At 36.4% G+C, this 19350-nt stretch overlaps 1 protein-coding gene across 1 annotated transcript in view; it reads right to left on the reverse strand.

The window, feature by feature from the left end:
- Nucleotides 1–1403: 1403 nt before the first annotated feature.
- Nucleotides 1404–19350, reverse strand: part of LOC137651471 (zinc finger SWIM domain-containing protein 5-like) — a 33367-nt gene continuing 15420 nt past the window's right edge. The window contains exons 4-14 of the mRNA XM_068384696.1: nucleotides 12052–12200; nucleotides 10977–11127; nucleotides 10416–10561; nucleotides 9918–10081; nucleotides 9387–9577; nucleotides 8712–9023; nucleotides 7876–8293; nucleotides 7554–7708; nucleotides 7195–7358; nucleotides 6192–6458; nucleotides 1404–5816 (exon numbers count right to left, since the gene is read on the reverse strand). Of these exons, the coding sequence (XP_068240797.1) occupies nucleotides 5139–5816; nucleotides 6192–6458; nucleotides 7195–7358; nucleotides 7554–7708; nucleotides 7876–8293; nucleotides 8712–9023; nucleotides 9387–9577; nucleotides 9918–10081; nucleotides 10416–10561; nucleotides 10977–11127; nucleotides 12052–12200 (2795 nt within the window). The 3' untranslated portion in view covers nucleotides 1404–5138. The remainder of the gene's footprint in view (nucleotides 5817–6191; nucleotides 6459–7194; nucleotides 7359–7553; nucleotides 7709–7875; nucleotides 8294–8711; nucleotides 9024–9386; nucleotides 9578–9917; nucleotides 10082–10415; nucleotides 10562–10976; nucleotides 11128–12051; nucleotides 12201–19350) is intronic.

Raw genomic sequence — 19350 nt, forward strand, 5'->3', positions numbered from 1 at the left:
TCAGCGCAGTCTGATTCAGGGGCGGAGTATTAGCCAGACACTCAAACACAGAAAGGAGTGTCATAAGAAGCCGAAGCTTATTCCCCTTCCAAGGAATTAAGTTTGAAGGCATAGTACTGCATTGTTTTCGGGAAAGTGTCCAAGAGTTAAAGAAGTCAAGTTTGCAAAACTGTAGACAACACCAATGCTGCAAAAAATCACAAACAGTGGAAAAATAAAAAGTAATTACCGGTATTTAGCCAAGATACTGTACTCTAGCCAGTGGAGGAAACTGTTCTTACCGACGGCTGAATTCAAAGTGAGGACTCGGTGAGCAAGCAGTGGGCCTTGACTCCCCTATTCTCGGTCACCTGTTTACACGTTATGAAATTTAACCGACATGTATTCTAGCTTCGCTGATATTCTACCTTATGTGAAGGATGAAGGTTAGTATTTGTGTAAGAACAAATATGGATCAGCAATAGGAGTTCAACTTAACATTAGATCTTCATCGTGTTCTACATCACCCACACAAATTCTATGATTAGAAGGAATATCTGTCAAACTCCTGAAAGTTCTTTAAGTGACCAGAATCCTATTGTAAAGGGGTTGTCTTATAAAGATCAATCGTGATACTGTAGATGGGATAACAGTGAAAATAATTCTAGATTATTTGGTTTAGAGGAGGTATCTATGGCCAGGTTAAGAGTAGATCCTTGTAGTTTCTGTCATTAGCTTTTCAACCAACACTTTCATAGCTGTGAGTTTACTATAAAACTCATTTTACTTTATATACCAAGTTAATTTACCATTAGATTACTTAGGACTTTGAATATTTTCTGTGTATTTGGTTCAATTTATTGTGTTCAGTAACCAAGCTATTTGAAAAAGTTAACCCACTGGCATAAAACTTTGATCTTGATAACTTTTGATATGCTGTGTCCAGCTGTATTACAAAATATAGGGCCCTCCACATAGTCATTAACTATGCTGGGATATAATTTCCTTCTAGAAAATTATACAAGATTCTTGGTTAATTGATTACAACCTTTAAGATTGATTGCTTTATTTTTCTGGCATCCTGACATTAAAGGTCATTGACACCACTTCTGATTAAGAACTATGGTAAAACCATATTGGCAATTAATAGTTTAACAAAATCACACATTTTAAATTCCCATAGTAACTCAAACATCATTACCAAATACTTTAAATATGGTAAACCTAACCAGATCATAAGTCTTTTGATAGTCAACTTGTATACTTTTGTGTTTTATAACCAAGAGTAAAGTAATAGGCTTTTAATTCAAACCCATAAAAAAGGACAAGAGAAGTTATACAAAAATGTTTCAGAAGTGTGAGCATGTCAGTACATATTTGTTTCACAGAGTAAATAATAATTTGCAAGGATAAATAAAGACAACTCATTGTAAATTCTTTAATACAAATGTAAAAAATGGCAGAAACAATAATCATGACAAAATGGGTTGGGAGTCTTCAAAGTGGAAATTGATATAGGTAGGTGGGTTGGGGATGGGGTCATAAGGTGATGGGTCAGGGATATCTGCATAAATGAAACCTAAACAAGAACAAAACGCTATATTCATTTACATCACCCAATTGTACACACTTGCATATTCATTTGCAAAGATATAGTTTTCCTGGAACATTTTGTGTAAAATAAGAAACAAATAAATAGTTTTAAACATACATAATAAATATTGATACAACCATTTGTAAATAGACACTTGCTATAAATCTAATTTCCACTCAACAAAATATGTCAGAACTTTCAAATAAGTGCCTATTATTTTCACATGCACACACTTTCAAACACTCACAAGTGACTTGTGAGCTCAATTCACCAAGAAACATTTTCCATTTCCTATATTTAAAGAAATCAAAAACCGCCATAATAATTCTGAACTAATAGATAACAACAGTGGAAAAAAATGAGGATAACAAAATTACTTTACGTCTGCCTTAATAGCAGATGAATTTCAGAACAAGAAAGGTGAATGAAGAAGAATCGATATTTGCTTCTTTTTGTATTTTTTTACAAATAATTGCTTAGCTGTGATTCACTCAACTTATGACACTTAGTAACAAAAACATAACCACTGGGATTGCAAATGCATGAGGAAAATATTTATGCCCAGAAACAGAGAATGATAAAGACAGAGAGAGAAAGATAAAGAGAGAATATGCTATCTAAAAACTACAGTAACTCTAACATGTCATTTCCTAATATGTACAAATTCCTACATATTTTACACAGTTCTTAAGCATCGACATGCATTTTACAATATTCACAGAAGAATCACTTTTATCTTACAGCTTTGTGTTAAAACAAATATTTCAAAACTCTGGGACATGAAAGTGCTTGGACACAAGGACCTGCGAGTGATATGCCTCAAGATAAGATTGTCATAATACAAACATCAGTTGCATGACTGGGTCACATCAGACAGGATGCAGCACGATGACCAAGTACGACAATTTATTTTCCATTTCATGCAAGTCACAGTATTCTATGATGATAATAACAAGAAATCACTCTTCCATTGTTACCGGCTAACCCTTGTGTTGTAATGAGATAATCTACAATATGCATTTATTGATGAAGTACATTCTCACAATTTTTAATTCAGGTAAATTTGGCTTGGTGATATAAATAAGCTAAGGTGAAAAGTTGAACTAACTCAAATACTGAGTGGTACATTAGTTTAGACTCCGTATTTTACCATGTAAATAACCAAAATTAGCCGTTCGGTTATAGAGTATGTTGGTTAGTATTCTGTTCAGTAACTCTCCACATTCTAATTCCCTATAAAAGTAAGATCCTTTACTCTAGTAGGTAAAAAGTCCAGCTTGACAAAGTTGGTAAGAAGCACTTCACTCATATTTAACCTGTGGGGAAAAAATATTGACATCCTTCTAACTGGAAGTACACATATACACGTCCATAACACAGAGAGCTTGATGCTTCTGAAGCACTGCAGAGTTGGGCATAATGTTACTGACAGATCTATTGTTAATATTTACAGGGACAATGTTAGATCAAAACATAACTTACAGGCTAGCAGTGTACACGTACAATATGTAGGCTAGCCATCTTGGAAGTTTGGAGGAGGCATTGGTATTGACCAGCACATTGTATTTTGTACATAAATAACTTAAATACCAGTATTAACACTAAGCAACAAAAATCATCCTGAAAAGGGAAAAAACAAGCATTGAACACTAGTCGATAAAATGTAATAACGCTAATGAATAAAACTATCTATGTCTAGCCATTGTCTTAAAAGTTTCAAATTCCTTGACTAAACAAAAACAAACATGGCCTAAAAAAAGCGCTGATGACAGCTTTTTTCCACTTCACCTCGACTTCAATAATTAGCCTATTTGACTGCACTTCATACAATACAAAAGGTACAATACTGAGGCACCTAAAGAAATAGAAATGCTGCCAATCATCACTTGTCAAGAAAGAATTAAATAAAACAAAACAACCATGCCGTAGGGCACTGTGGCACCTTACTTACTACACACACATATGTACAACTGGAATTCTATAGCCTAGAAAGAGACTTCTGCTTATTTTTTTTTTTGTCCTTAGACATGAGATCAAATTCATAATACACTGGACCTTTGAAGATATGGCAAGACAGCAAACAAAAACAACCATCTACATAGGCCACGGCTGTGTTTGCTACATAAGAATACGGAGGTAGATCACTAAAGTGCATTATCGTCGAAAATTAACTCTTGACGAGAGGCAGCACTACAGTAGCACACAGTATTTCCAACTACATGTCTCTATCTCTTATTAATTCCTGCTATACATTAACATGTATATAATGTACCTTTGGATTAGAAATCACATTCCTACTTAACTGCTGCTATATTTTCACAGTTTTAGGAATGCATTAACCAACCACATTTTTAACGTAAATACTGTACTAGCATGCGGGAGAAGGATTAATTTTTTTTTAATTTTCAGTTTTTACTATAACCCTATTACCATTCTTTTTCTCATTTTAGACTGCTTTCCATGCAATGTTCCTGGCCTTATAGACAACAGAAAAATAGAGTCTATGATCTTCTACAGATGTAATGTTTAACATTAAATTAATTTTGTAAGTTTATAACATCAAATTTAATTTTCTAACAGCTACCTCTCCTAGAAGTAGCTGGTTGCTTAATAGCATCTGCACATCCTCGCCCCGCATTCTATTGCTGGATAGAGACCATAAAAGAGGCCTAACGATATTGACGGCATCCACAAAAGAGGTAAATGCTTAGGCTCTTATCATTTGCTTACTTACCATTTATGATTGACTGCTCTATAATAATGAGGCATACCATTTCAGGCCATGATAAGTGAGTGAGGAGCCTAAACATTCTTTTATTGTGCACTTCTGCCGTAGTTTGTACTGGAGTCCCTGACGGCGCCAACTCCGCGTGATATGGGCTTAAGAGGTGGGATTCCACTTAGCATAGTATCACACTCAACTGGGTTTGCTTGCAGCTTTTGATCAGTTGCAACATGCTTACCCATTTGCTTCTCACTAATCTTTGGTATAAATACAATTACTCGCAAAGAAAAACAATATTCAATAAATAATATACACAGTATTAAAAATAAAATGAGGATTCTGATGCTTTCCCAATATAGTTAACTAAAGTGTTGCCACATACCTTAAACACAAGACCACACACACCCACACATTTATTAGAATTGTGAACTTGCCAATACGACATTATCATTATAAGCTATCATATACTGAATGAATAGTATGACAAATGTAAATGTATTTCAAGCATAATGCATGATGAATATGATGAAGGTATCCCCCCTAAGATCAACAATGAAATAATATGGACTTATAGGCTTATCCAATTATAAATTAGTCACAGATGTATATATTTTCTTATGTTATAGAGCATCCTAGAGCCCAAATAGTTTATCACACTGCAAACAATACATCACTGTCTTCCACTCACGTTGCAGAATCACAGATTTCTGCAATTACTGCTAATAAATAGTCTAATTTTGAAGATGTATGCACCTGATTTCAATTTACATTTAAACAGGAAGTTCTAAATATTTTACTGAAGCATTTTCTGCAGTGTCTTTGATACTGATTTACTAGGCATCAGCCAAAACGTTCCCTCACTAAACACATCAATTTCTTTTTCCCTTTGTAAGCAACTTTCATGTTTTCAATAAGCTGAGCAAACTGGATGTGACCATCATGCGCCAGCATAAATGTTTCGTGAGCTTTTGTTAAAAAGTCAATGAAATCTTGATAATGTCTAGGAGATATATGCGTAAGCCTCGAATTGGTGGTGTTGATGTATGCTAAGATAGTAGCCTCTAAGAGGCCTCTTAAGGGCTGTTTATCGAAAGCGAGAGGCTTGATGGGACGACGCTTAGAATCAGGACAAGCCATTCCCGGTGCAGATAAAGAGCAGCGCCTCAAGACATCAGATAAAACTGTGGCACACTGCACATTTTTAATGAAAACAGGAAGGAGCTGAGATAATTCGGTGCGGCCTAAAGAATGTGCAAGCGCAACAGCCCAGTGTATATCATTAATAGCAGGATGAGTATCTTGATTATATGCTAAATGCACACTTTGCATTGCCAACATTGCAAGAGTGTAAGCACGGTGGGGATATCCACGGTGTTCCATGTATCGTGCAATTGTGAATAGCTGCGAAGAGGTCATCGTGTGAGCAGCTGCATCAACTACCACTTGGTAAGCAGTCTCAAAGGATACTGGATCACTCTCACATAGGGTAAGAGCATTAAGTGCACAGTTAGGAGGATCCTGGAATATAAAGAAGAACATTAATTTTAAGAGTACTTAATGGTATTATCAGACATTCATAGACTTGTATGAACTTATTCTTTTCTTTCTAAATGCAACCTAAGTAAGAATAATATATTCGCATTAGATTTAAGTTTTCATACTATATTACAATTTAAAGTAACTTATTGCTTATTGATGCATCTTCCCTAACTGAATCATTTCCATGAATACACAAAATTATACTGTATCTGTGAAATTAACCTTACTATATATTTATTACAACTTTCATTCCAACGGATGTATTCACAATTTAATATAAAATATACAAAATACTTTATAGTGATTCATAATCTTTTGACATGAGTAAAGAGGGTACTGTACTGTAGAATATACCTTGGTTGCACACTGTAAGGCTAAGGAACGAGCACACGCAGCAAGTTCATCCTGTTCAGCCCGATCTAACTGAAGTCTCATGACAGTGGTATGACTCATAATTGTCGATGCAACAGCTCCAGTAGCCTCCGTAGGTGTGAACAGAGAAAACCAATTCTGCATTATAGAAATCAGTGCTGAAACACCAACCTCTGTAGCACAGGTTACCAACCAGCGTACCATCTCTCGCCTTCTCCAGTTCAAGGACGTTAGCGTCATGCGCATTACCTAGAAATATAGATAAATATTAATACAATAAACATATGGCAGTAAACTATTAAAAATACATCTAAGAAATATGAAGTTCTTAATATTTTAAAGTTAGCTAGAAACAGATTTTTCACTTTTCCTAAATACTGCATTAGTATTTAATACTATATTAATGTTGTTTGCAATAGTAAAAACTAAAATAATTCTAATTTCTAATTTTTGTATTTTATTACTATTATGACTATTGCTTATGAAAAATGAGTGGAATAGAAGGAAAAATCAAAGGAAACATTTGTATCTTCTATTTACAACTACATTAGTGATAATTTAATTTAAAATGTCCCTACTTTTAATAGAAAGTACCTATTTTATTTATTTTTTTTTTTTTTTAAAGAGATACAGTTAGACCACCACTCAGCCTCTTTAAAAAATCATCAGAATGCAAACCATGTGTAAATATGATTAATGTTTTTTTCAACAAATGAAGCCACTGGAATCTTGGGAGGAAATTTGCATGGTTATATTAAAAGGATAAATAACCTCATCACACCAAGAACAATACCTGGAGCAAACTACACAGATGCTTGAAGAGTAGGTTGAAATAAATCCCTAAATAAAACTCTTGGCCATGAAGAAGACTAATGTATACTTTACTTCTTAGAAGCTGTCACAAGAAAATGAAAGCTAGATATTAACTTGAAAATTTGTGAATTCTGAATATACTATACTGCTTAAGTAGGAGAGAGACACTAACCTGTAACCCTAATTCTAATGCAGCATTGAGCAGAAGCGAATTTCTCTGGCCTTCTCCTGGAAGACCAAGCCGGAATGCATCTTGAGCCAACTTAAATAGATGTGACGAACTATGGATATTTCTTAGAGCTGCATCCAATACAGACCTTAGGCGCATAACATCGTCTGAAATAGAAATGGGAAGGTAAGAACACTGCCTATTAAGACATGGTGAAATATAAATATTAATCTATCAGAACATACAGATGTCTTCAAATTAGATATAGTATGAATAAAATTATGAAATAAGCACATTTTTCTCTGACTCCTTTTTCAAAATAGAGATTTGAATTCAATCGTATAACCTGTCAAAATACTTACTCTTGGCAGCATTGATCATGGTACAGGCTAGGGCACATTGCTGAGTTTCAATGTGGCCTAAAGTAAACCATCGTGGGTATCGGGATAATACCAAAGAGGAAACATTTCCATTTGCTGGGTCATCTACATCATCATGATCTTCAAGAATTGGTAATCTGTATAAAAGTAAAAACACTATGAAAAAGCATTCACTAATGATTGTAAAATATTTTCAGAATTATTAAGTTCTTTGCATGAATAAAAACAATCATTACTAGCTCCAATACTAACTGATGAAATATACCATTAGCTTTATGTAAAAAAAAAATAAACCTATAAATACCTGATTGCCCTTAAAGCCAGCTGGTACCCCAAATCAGGATCATGAGGTAACAAAGCTGTGAATAGGAACTTTGTGAAGGTATGCATGGGAACACTTTCTGGATGGATGCCCTCCCCAAGCCCTGAGAATGGCCCACCTTCAAGCAGTAGCCTGGCTTGTCGCCTTAGCACTGCTAGAAGAGGAGAATCAAGGGTGAGCTCTTGTAATTTTAGTATCATTTTTTCTTCTTGCTTGCAGGCTTTTTCCTGAGCATACAACCCTGGGGGCATGGCTCGTTGCTGGCCTAAGCCTATAAGAGCTGCTTCCAAGGCAAGAGTTAGATATGACTCCCAAGGGTCATTAGAGCCTGGGATGGGAACATGACGATACCTGAGTGGCGCTAGGTTGGTTGCATCCTCATTAGCTACACCAAGCCAATCTGTAAAAAACACATCTAAAATTTAGTTATAAATGTCAAGTACAAGGGCAAACTTTAAAATAAAAAAAAAAAAAAAAATTCTGTAATGAAATTGCATTATTTATTCATTTATTTGGGATTGTAATAATGAAGCTGTATACTTAACTTGATGACTCTTGATATCAGTCATCAAACTATAACCTCATCTTACACTTTTTCAAAATGTAATTAAGGTACTTAAAATACATAGTCTTTCTAAGTAATCACAGAACAATATTTAACAAGATTAAGCTTTGTTCAATAAGAACACAGTATAGCCAAGGCTGAAATTCTTACAGAAATTTGTAATTATTTTAAAAAGCACAATATTTGCTTACACAAACGAAATGTGCAATGGACTGATTTACAAATACAGTAGAAAACATTTTTATAAACTTACCACTGTGATACTGAAACCTCGGAAGATCTTCTGGCAAGAGCGACGCTTCGGCTAAAGTATCGAAAAGGCATGTTATGGGATCTAACGGGTGACCAACCCAACCTTCTAATGCTCCTGGACCTAAGGACCTGCAAGCTCTAGAAGGAGAACATCTTGGGAGCATTTCGTCTCTCTTACTTCCCCACCAGAGATATGCTTCTCTTTGTGCTTGTTTTAACGTACGTACCACGGCCACTGCAAGCCTTAGCGCTTCACTGTTATAACCATGAGACCTTAAAGCATCTACTCGTGAGCAAGCGATTGGGACTGGTTCTGTAAAAATAATTGCTGATTATAAAACGTGTTCTAAATATCAAAATATTGGGAATATCATAAAAACATAAAAGACATCCTTTTGGATTAGTAGATCAAACTTTAAAGACGAATATAAATGTTTAGACAATAGTTTTCAAGATTCATCAATAAATAAAGAAAAGCAAACTTCAAAGCCAACTGGAGCAGATAATATTGCATGGTATGATACCTAATTATATAACAAGAAGTGATTAAATAATCACAAACACAAAAGATCCAGGTTCTGCATCAAATATGAAATTAACATGATAAAAACTCCTTTTATTTTAGAGAAGCCACAGAGTAAGGACCACATACAAATGAAAAATTAAAGTAACTAACCATGCCAAAGTGGTTGTCCTTGTTCATTATAATAAGAAGAAGGGTGTTGGTGTTGGGTACTTCTGAGAACAGGAGTTTCCCCTGCCAAAATAGTTCTAAGGTGGTGATCATCCCACGACATGTTGCAAGCATCTATCGCTCTGTGGAATATGGTTCGTGGTGGCGCTGAAATCCTCCGTCTCTTATGTCTTCTATAGGAAAAACAAGCAAAGTTAATATTAGGACATTGCATGATCAAGATACTTGCCTAAGGAAAATTAAACTTACCTTAATAAATTGATGATTAAGACACTTGTAAGTAACAATATTTTCAAGAAAATTGTTATAGTGATTGCATGAACAAGTTGTTTACAAAATAGTTATGTTGACAGTAAAGCATGATAATTACCTATGTTATAGGTGGAGTTTAATATTAAGAAATGACAATTGGGCAAATGAACACTGCATATAATACAGTCCTATAATTACCAAAATATTGGAAAAGGCTAAACAATCTTTCAAATTCGTGCTCGACTAAATATTGAGTGTTACCTGTGTGACGATCTTCTGTCTCTCTCTCTGTTTTCTCTATTTTCTCTTTGGACATGATGATGACGGTGATTGTGTTCTCTGTTGTTAGGGTCTCGACGTCTGAGCTCATTATCTTCATCACTTGACTCGTCATCGGAAGTAAGATAATAAGCAGCGGAACGATTCTAGAATACAGAAGAAGATAGGAAAATATTTCTTTAAAAGCTGAAGTTACTATTAATGGCTTGTTTAAAGCAAGGGGAAATGTTCTAATAATGGAGGGCAATCCACGAATTACCGTAAGGTTTAATAAATTGTGATATTAATATCTTTGCAAAAAGATGGAATGATGCATGAATGGTTAGAAATGTTGAAAAACTAATTCCAGCCTTAAAGGCCTTAAGGCATCTCTCGAATATATTATACAGAGAAGTGAAATTCAAATCCAAATTCTAAACCATTACAGCTTTGCACTTTACACAACTGTCTCTATGAAATATAAGAGGAGACTCAACCAACCCTTTCATTGGTATCTTGATGTCTGTGATCTGGGTCTTCCAACGGACAAACATCAGTATGCGCCCATTGCTCCAAGGTCCTCTGTCTCTGCTGCTTTTCATATGAGCTACTATGCGGTGCCAACACCACACACACCCAAAGAGCAGCTGCAGATTGTAATGGAGAAGCATTTTTGAGACAAAAAACCATGGAATACATTGGAATCACATCAAGTGATTAATAGTTAGCATAGTTTACCATAAGGAGTCAAATCCAAAGTTTAATAGTAAAGTTACAAAATTTTTTTGACATATGTGGATACATGAGATAATATCAAACTATGTATACTGTATGCATGATTATATTACACAGTATGGAATCTTATCAAGAGAATATGTGCAATATTACACGATATACCTATAATTACATTACACAGTATGGAGTCATATCAAGAGAATATTTGCAATATTAAACGATGTAAATCAACACCTGCAATATGTTTCTAGATGAAAAATATATAAACACATGATTTACTCAAGTTTAGAAAAGTACTGTATATAAGATGGTTTTTCTCTCTCTTACCGATATGATCCCAATGTTGTCTGCATTTGTCTGTCATGGGAGTGCCCTGTGACTTCCAGAGCAGAAGTCTTGGGTCGTTAAGGAACTGTTCGGTGATCATGGTCAGCATTTTAGCACCATTACTGTCTCGCGCTCTCACCATTTCCCGAACCTGCGTAAAAGGAGGTCAAGAATGAAGCTTGACAATTTACAATAAAAGATGTCATATTATTATTACTTGCTAAGCTGCAACCCAAGTTGGAAAAGCAAGACGTAAGCCCACGGGGTCCAACAGAAAGGAGATAAAGAAATAAAGTACATGAGAAGTAATGAATGAATAAAAATAAAATATTTTAAGAACAGTAACATTACAGTAAATCTTTCATTTATAAACCATAAACTTGAAAAAGAAGGAGAGATATAATATAGAAGTGTGCCCAAATATATCCTCAAGCAAGAGAACTCTAATCAAAGACAGTGGAAGGCCATGGTACTGAGGCTATGACACTAACCAAGACTAGAGAACAATGGTTTGATTTTGGAGTGTTCTTCTCCTAGAAGAGCTGCTTACCATAGCCAGAATAAGCTTGAAAACTTACTATACATCAAGATGTCACCTACTAAGAACATATGCTTCATGATAATTCATCTAATGGAATTAATGAAAAAAAAAAAATAAATAAATAACCACAATGTTAATTTTCATTGTTCATTAAGAAAAATAGGAGCTCTTGATTTTATTATTTTCTAATTAATTTTCTAATCCATTATAACTTAGTTAAAAGACAATTAGCACATGTCCCTATTTCCCAAATTATTATTATTACTAGCCAAGCTACAACCCTAGTTGGAAAAGCAAGATGATAGAAGCTCGAGGGCTCCAATAGGGAAAAATAGCCCAGTGAGGAAAGGAAATAAGTAAATAAATAAATGATGAGAATAAATTAACAATAAATCATTCTAAAAACAGTAACAACGTCAAAACAGATATGTCCTATCTAAACTATTAACAACGTCAAAAACAGATATGTCATAAACTATAAAAAAGACTCATGTCAGCCTGGCCAACATAAAAACATTTGCTCCGAACACTAACCTTGGTGAACATGAAATAGAGTTGTTTATTAGCATTGTAGTATCCGCCTTGGGTCAAGTACTGACCCACTTGTTCCTTGACCTGTTCTGCATCCAGATGCCAGCAGTGCTCCTCCTCTGCACTCCCTCCCGCCGTTGGATCCGGGGCTCCTGCAATGGGAAGTCAATCTTTAGTAGGTGAAATCAAGTACTTTAGGACTCTCAATGGTATCGACGTTATGAGAAAACTTTGGGAGTTCATAATGACTCTCCACTACGCTTATGTAGTTGTACAAATGCTCAAACGATGGCTATGATATACATATACAATATCTATCTATCTATCTATCTATCTATCGATCTATATATATATATATATATATATATATATATATATATATATATATATATATATATATAGTAAAACAAAACTAGTTCCTAGCTACTAAAGCAAGCAATGTAGTTTAATTCCTAGGCATTCTCTTTTTACGTTAAGTAAAAAATAAGTTTCAGTGTGATTATCATATTTTGATTTACTAAAATACATTTTATACAGACAATAATATATATATATATATATATATATATATATATATATATATATATATATATATATATATATATATATATACACACACACATATATGTGTGTGTGCGTGTGTCTACAAAATGCCAGCGAGCACATACAAGAACATCACACTTAATTACCATGCACGGAGTTTCCTCGTTTCTCTATGCAGACATCCTCATTGTAAACTGATAAAAATGGCTCGCTCACATACTCTCTCTCTCTCTCTCTCTCTCTCTCTCTCTCTCTCTCTCTCTCTCTCTCTCTCTCTCCGAGTTAAGGGCCCTGGAGCCCCGCATTTAGCATTCAAATTCGCCCTTGCGTTCAAAATTCCCCCTTGATCAAATTCAGACCCCTACCCCAGCACTGATATCAACCAAGGGCCCTGCATGGAGCGTAAGATAAAGCCCGTGCGCCCGGGAATGAGGATGAGAAGTCCCGCGGCGCACGTTTTCCTTACGAGGGGAGATTACGTTTTCTAAAAAGTGGGGGGAGGGGAAACCCCATGATGGGGGATAATAGGCCTCGGGAGACTAGATGGGGAGAGAGAGTGAGGGAGGAAGAGGTGATAGAGATTAGTGCCACCACCTCCCCACCAATAAATGACGAGAGAGAGAGAGAGAGAGAGAGAGAGAGAGAGAGAGAGAGAGAGAGAGAGAGAGAGAGAGAGAGGACGAAAGCACTAGAGAAGATGATCAGGGGAACAAATACACAGCTGACTCACAGTTTCAACATGGCTTAAGCCACGACAAAAAGAGACCAAGGGAGGATTCCACTTGGGAAGGGGAGAAGAAAACAAAATGGGGGAAGATAAGTTCCAGAGTGATAAAGATAACAAACGAAGACAGGGAGAGTGAAATGGGGAGATAAGAAAGAGGAAAAAAAAGACGCACACTAATGTTTACTGGGTGTCTTTCCATTGAAGTAATTTTAACAATTAAAATTATCTTGTCTAAATAATATAAGTAAAACAATTGAATTCTAAATAACCTATCAACAGAAACATTTCTGTTCATACTCGCAGAAATATAAAGGTTATAGAAAGAAGGTCCATGTCAGCATGCGAGAACATTTATTTACTTAGGTGTTCTGGTTTATGGTTGTGCGTGTTTATCCTGACAACTGCAGAGCTTTGCAGTTACAATTACTTTTCATACAGACTGTACCAAACGTGTGAGCAGTACAGAAACCACGACACATGAGATGGCATTCATTTACCTGTCTCAAAGGTCTGATAAAATAATGAAATAAAAAAGGGATTCTGAAACCCACAATCACTTTCTTATGTTCCTTTCTTCTTTCCTTGTCCAAACACACCCTACATGATTTCCACTTTCCCTAAACCCCTGCCCGTGTATTTTTACATTCCGATGACAACGAAATAACAAACGGATTCCGCCACACGCCACATTGGCATTGATCCTAACCAGTCGACCCACAACCCTTTCGACAATCACTCGATCCGTGATATACAATATTCACTCAAAAATCACATTATTTGAGGTAACCCCCAAAAACATTCCCCTCTCACCCCTCTCCTCTCTCTCTCTCTCCTCCATTTAAACATCCCTTCTCCCCCTTCCCCTTCCCCTCATCATCTCCCTTCCCCTACCTTCCCACGTACCACCTATAAATCTGATGCTTAGAGTTCCCGCAGAGTAGGAAGGCCCTCCACACAGGTGCTCACTACCTCATATCTCTCTCTCTCTCTCTCTCTCTCCTTCTCTCTCTCTCTCTCATCTTTTTAGAGAGACGAGAAATGCATTAAAATAGACCTTTAAACTCAAATACTGAAGTTAACATTAAAACGATTTTAACAAAACGAGGAGAGAGAGAGAGAGAGAGAGAGAGAGAGAGAGAAAGCATCAAAATATTACCTTTAGGCTCAAATACTGAAGTTAAATTAAAACGATTTTAACTAAACAAGAGAGAGAGATGAGGAGAGAGAGAGAGAGAGATAGAGAGAGAGAGATCTATGGCTTACACCAAACGACAGTAGAAACTTCCAAATGGAAAACTGACGGGGCCAACTGTGGTATATTCCTCCAACTTGAAAGGCATACCCCAGCTAAATCATCCATACGTATAAGCAGGGCATTTTAACAGGGCAAATTATAAATCGAAAACAGAATAGACGCCAGTAACATGTTCGCCACGACAGAGTTTGGTCAATACTTGGTAGGGGAACCACAAAGATCTTTTTTTAAAGAAAATTATTGTGCAAGCACGGATACACACACACACACACACATATATATATATATATATATACAGTATATATATATATATATATATATACACACAGTATATATATATATATATATGGTCTACCTAAAAGCAAGACCTCCAATAGAAGGCAACCGTGCTTCCCCCATACAAAAATGCGAAAAAAGCACGTTAATACAAGAATATACTGGGTGTATATATATGTATGTGTATGTACTGTGTGTGTGTATATATTTATATATATATATATATATATATATATATATATAAACGTGTTGTGTTTTTACATGTAAAAGAAAAAATTAATTTAACTTACATTTTCAGTAAAGAAATAAAAAAATAAATAATGGTTGAGTAACAAGGCCTTAAACAGTTCTTACGAACGTGAAAATCAAATATGCTATTTTCAGGGTTAAAAATCTCGACAGCCTTTCTAAATGCACAAGTTTTTCATCAACAAAATGGATGGCGTGAACGTACGTTATATGCCCCCCCCCCCCCCACACACACACACACAAAATACGTTAAAATCACAGAAGAACGAAAATCCTAAAAAAAGGGGGGCAAAGTAATCCTTTTAACGTCACCAGAAACCTTTTTCCTTTCTAAAACATCTCAAAAAAGCACAGCCAGGTTACAAGCAAATTTTCCATTTACCTTTTCGAGGATTGATAATGTAACAATGGCGAGAAATCTAAATATGGATTTTAGAGAAACGCTTTTAATGGTTACTTGAAAATTCCAAATAATTATTTTGCATTCTTTTAAGAGAGAGAGAGAGAGAGAGAGAGAGAGAGAGAGAGAGAGAGAGAGAGAATTTTTAGTCGTAAGCTCAATATCATCGTGACATAAATTTTGAAATAAATTCTTTTTCATCATGCAATACACTTTTAAATAAAATTATTTCTTATCTTGCAATGTATTTTGATATACATTATTTTTCATCGTGCAATGACACAACAAACGGCTCCCGAACATGAATGTTTAAATCAGAAATCTAAGTATGTTCATAAATATTATTGGATTATGCAATCCCTCTCCGTGAAGGTGGAGTAAAAAAGCAAACAAGCAAGAAGCGAGAGATGAGAAAGGGAAGAAGTGAGAGATGAGGAAGAAGCGAGAGATGAAGAAGAGGTGAGAGATAAGGAAGAAGTGAGAGACGAGGAAGGGAAGAAGCGAGAGATGAGGAAGAGGTGAGAGATAAGGAAGAGTGGGTCAAGAGGAAGATTCGAGATCAAAACAGGAAAACTCAAAAATGGTCGGAAATCGGTTGCAGAAAGGGAAGGCTACTGAGAGAGAGAGAGAGAGAGAGAGAGAGAGAGAGAGAGAGAGAGAATTCTACACCCATAGGGAGGGACATGTAAGCCGAAATGCACAGGACAATCAAATTAACACTGGAAAAACAATGAAACAGAGAGAGAGAGAGAGAGAGAGAGAGAGAGAGGAGAGAGAGAGAGAGAGAATTTCGTCTCGTTGCAAACCGACCTCTAGTTGTGGGGAAAACAACACCAGGAGAGAAACAGCAAGCACGAAATTGTAAAATATTTTGCATAGGTGATTATCTAATAATTTCCCTAATCACAAAAGAACAATGCTTTTAACTTATTATCCAAAAGTAATCTCGCCTAATGGTAAATTCACCAACAACTAAACGGAAAACAAGATTGGTAATAAATGGGAAGGGAGACACACGAAATACCATTATTAATACAAGTGAAATTTCATCATCCGATGGATCTAGATTGCAATGACTTCAAAAGAACTGCGGCACGACCATCAAAATTCATTTGCTATGTAAACAAATTATTTCTAGCCAACGGATAAAAGATTCACAACTATTTTCTATGAAATATTATTCACGAGGTGTTCATTCCCAAAAACAATTAAATTCAATAGGCTAAAACGGTTAGTTAAATTATTTTTAGCATTATCCAGAAAAAAAACTGAAATTAGCAACATCCGCTGAATCTTTTTGCCAAGACACACCCATTGCCAAAATCAAAGGCGGCAAATTCATTTCTATCCAACAGATACAAGACTTACAGCTATATACAGGAAAAATTATTATTCACGAGGTGTATATATCCAAACCAATCGAATTCAATCATCTAAACCGGTTATTTAAATTATCTTTATCATTATGTAGAATAAATGAAATTCGCAATATCCGGTGAATCGGTTTCGCCAAGACACATCCATTGCCAAAATCAAAGGCGACAAATTTATTTCTTTACTGGAAATATTATTCACGAGTTGTAGATATACAAACAAATTAAATTCAATCGTCTAAAACGGTTATTTAAATAATTTTTAGCATTTTATAGAATAAATGAAATTCTCATTAGCCAATGAATCGGTTTCGCCAAGACACACCCACTGCCAAAATCAAAGGCGGCAAAGAACAAGAGTGTGGGGCCAGAAAAGAAAAGAGGCCGCCTGGAAGGAGTCTCCCAAGCCGAGAAGCAGCAACCATGGCGGTCTCGGGGCGGGAGAGAGAGAGAGGGAGAGAGAGAGTGAGAGCGAGCCTGGGCGGGCGGCGTCATCGGCAGCGGTGGTAGGCGGGTCACAGAAGCAAATGGAGGCGCCACATTGATTTTCAATTGGGCGCGTTAGGCCGAGGAAGCCTTTGCACACACACAAACGCACACACATACATCTAATACACACACATACACACGCTTGTTCGTACACACGCATTCGCCCTTTCTGCTTTTCTGAAAGTGTCGGCGACGTCGTTCCTACAGGTGGTCTATATTTATCATTCCTTAGTTTAGAATCTCGAAGACAGAAGGAATGGGAAGAATGGAAGAAAAGCGAGGTTCGAGGGTCAAGATTTATGAAGGACGGGGTCTCCCTTCCTTGTGAGAAGGCGAAAGGGAACATGCAAGGAAGAAGTACGTGTTGGCAAAATGAAATAACTCTGAGGTACTTCCCTACGAGGGAAAAAATGCATCACAACAATGGAATCTTTGAAATGTCAAAGGAGAGGAAAAATAGGTTTATTTAATTATTAAAGCATGATAATTGTAAATCATTTACAAGGAATTGGACGGCAGACATGTCGGGAGTATAAACAAAATTACCAAAATCCACGTGAACTTTTGTAGTGTCAATAGATCTACACTTATAAAACGGAGAGAGAGAGAGAGAGAGAGAGAGGAGAGAGAGAGAGAGAGAGAGAAGCACTGTTGTAACTTTACGTATGGATGTCAAACATGTGCGTTTGTGTATGTACATACCTATACGGTAAATTTTCAGTATGTATTTACCTATGCAAATATGTGTATATGTATGCATGTATGTGCAAGGGAGGGCAATGACTAAAGCAAAATCGTAACCAAGTCTTAGTGAACGGGAGTGAAGACCACATTTCCTTGTCAGTATATTGACAATCTTGACAAGAGGTGAGAGGGAGGTGGTGCACATTCCATCTGCCAGTTCTCATCCCAATACATTCACCAGTACATCTAAATGTGCACAGTTGTATGTATGTACTGAGTTATAAGAGTCCTCTATCTATGAATTCGATCCTGGTGAAGGTAATATCCTTTTCTAGATATTACCGGATAAAGTTAAATTTTCGTACAACTAGGATAGTCATTATTTCTTCTCTATATCTTAATATAATGGATTTAATCTTAGCAAGCTAATATATTTGTTGACAGTATAACAAGGTTTTCTTCCTAACCTAATATTCCACGAGTCCAGATACTATATCAGAGTTGGCAATTTATGGTTTTAAAACTGTCTAAAACTTCTCTCTGAGAAAATTTGCTATCTTTCCAACACACGCGCACTCGCAACAACGACTGATAAGAACCAGTCTGCCACCCAACCCAACCCAACCCATGGCCGACCTCCCAAAAATACCACCATCTGGTCTCTAGGGCCTCATCAAACGCGGCAGTAGCAAGGTAATATCCTATGGAAATAGGATTAGCAGCACACCAGTTTCAACAGAAGCGCAGGAGGTACAGCAACTACAAAGCCCTGTGTATTTTGTTCAACAGGAAGAGTGTCAAAAGGGTATACAGCAGCTACAAGGCCCCGTGTAACAGTAGTGTCCAAAAGGCCTACACCAGCTATAAAGCTCAGTACATTTTGTTCAACAGGAAAAATGCCCAAAGGGTGTACATGAGCTATAAAACCCAGTGTAACAGGAAGAGTGTCCAAAGGGTGTACAGCAGCTACAAAGCCCTTGCTCAACAGAAAGTGTCCAAGAGGAGTACAACAGCTACAGAGCCCTGCGTAACAGGAAGAGTGTCCAAGAGGGTTTACGTAGGAGGTGTTGGGTAAGGGAATGAGGAAGGGGGTTTCTATTGCTTTCCCTACCCTCCCCCCTACCTCAACACCGACAAGTGTTCCAAAACTTTCCGCTTCACTCTAATCACAAATGGATTCCAATTATGTTTAATCAATACGCTCGCGCTTGATATTATATTAGTATGCCATGGAAGGGGAGATGAGGTGAGAATCGCACAGACCACCCTCCTCCTCCTGCTGCTGCTCCTCCTCCCGAGGACGACC

Source organism: Palaemon carinicauda, chromosome 13, assembly GCF_036898095.1.
Source record: "Palaemon carinicauda isolate YSFRI2023 chromosome 13, ASM3689809v2, whole genome shotgun sequence".
Classification (NCBI taxonomy): domain Eukaryota; kingdom Metazoa; phylum Arthropoda; class Malacostraca; order Decapoda; family Palaemonidae; genus Palaemon; species Palaemon carinicauda.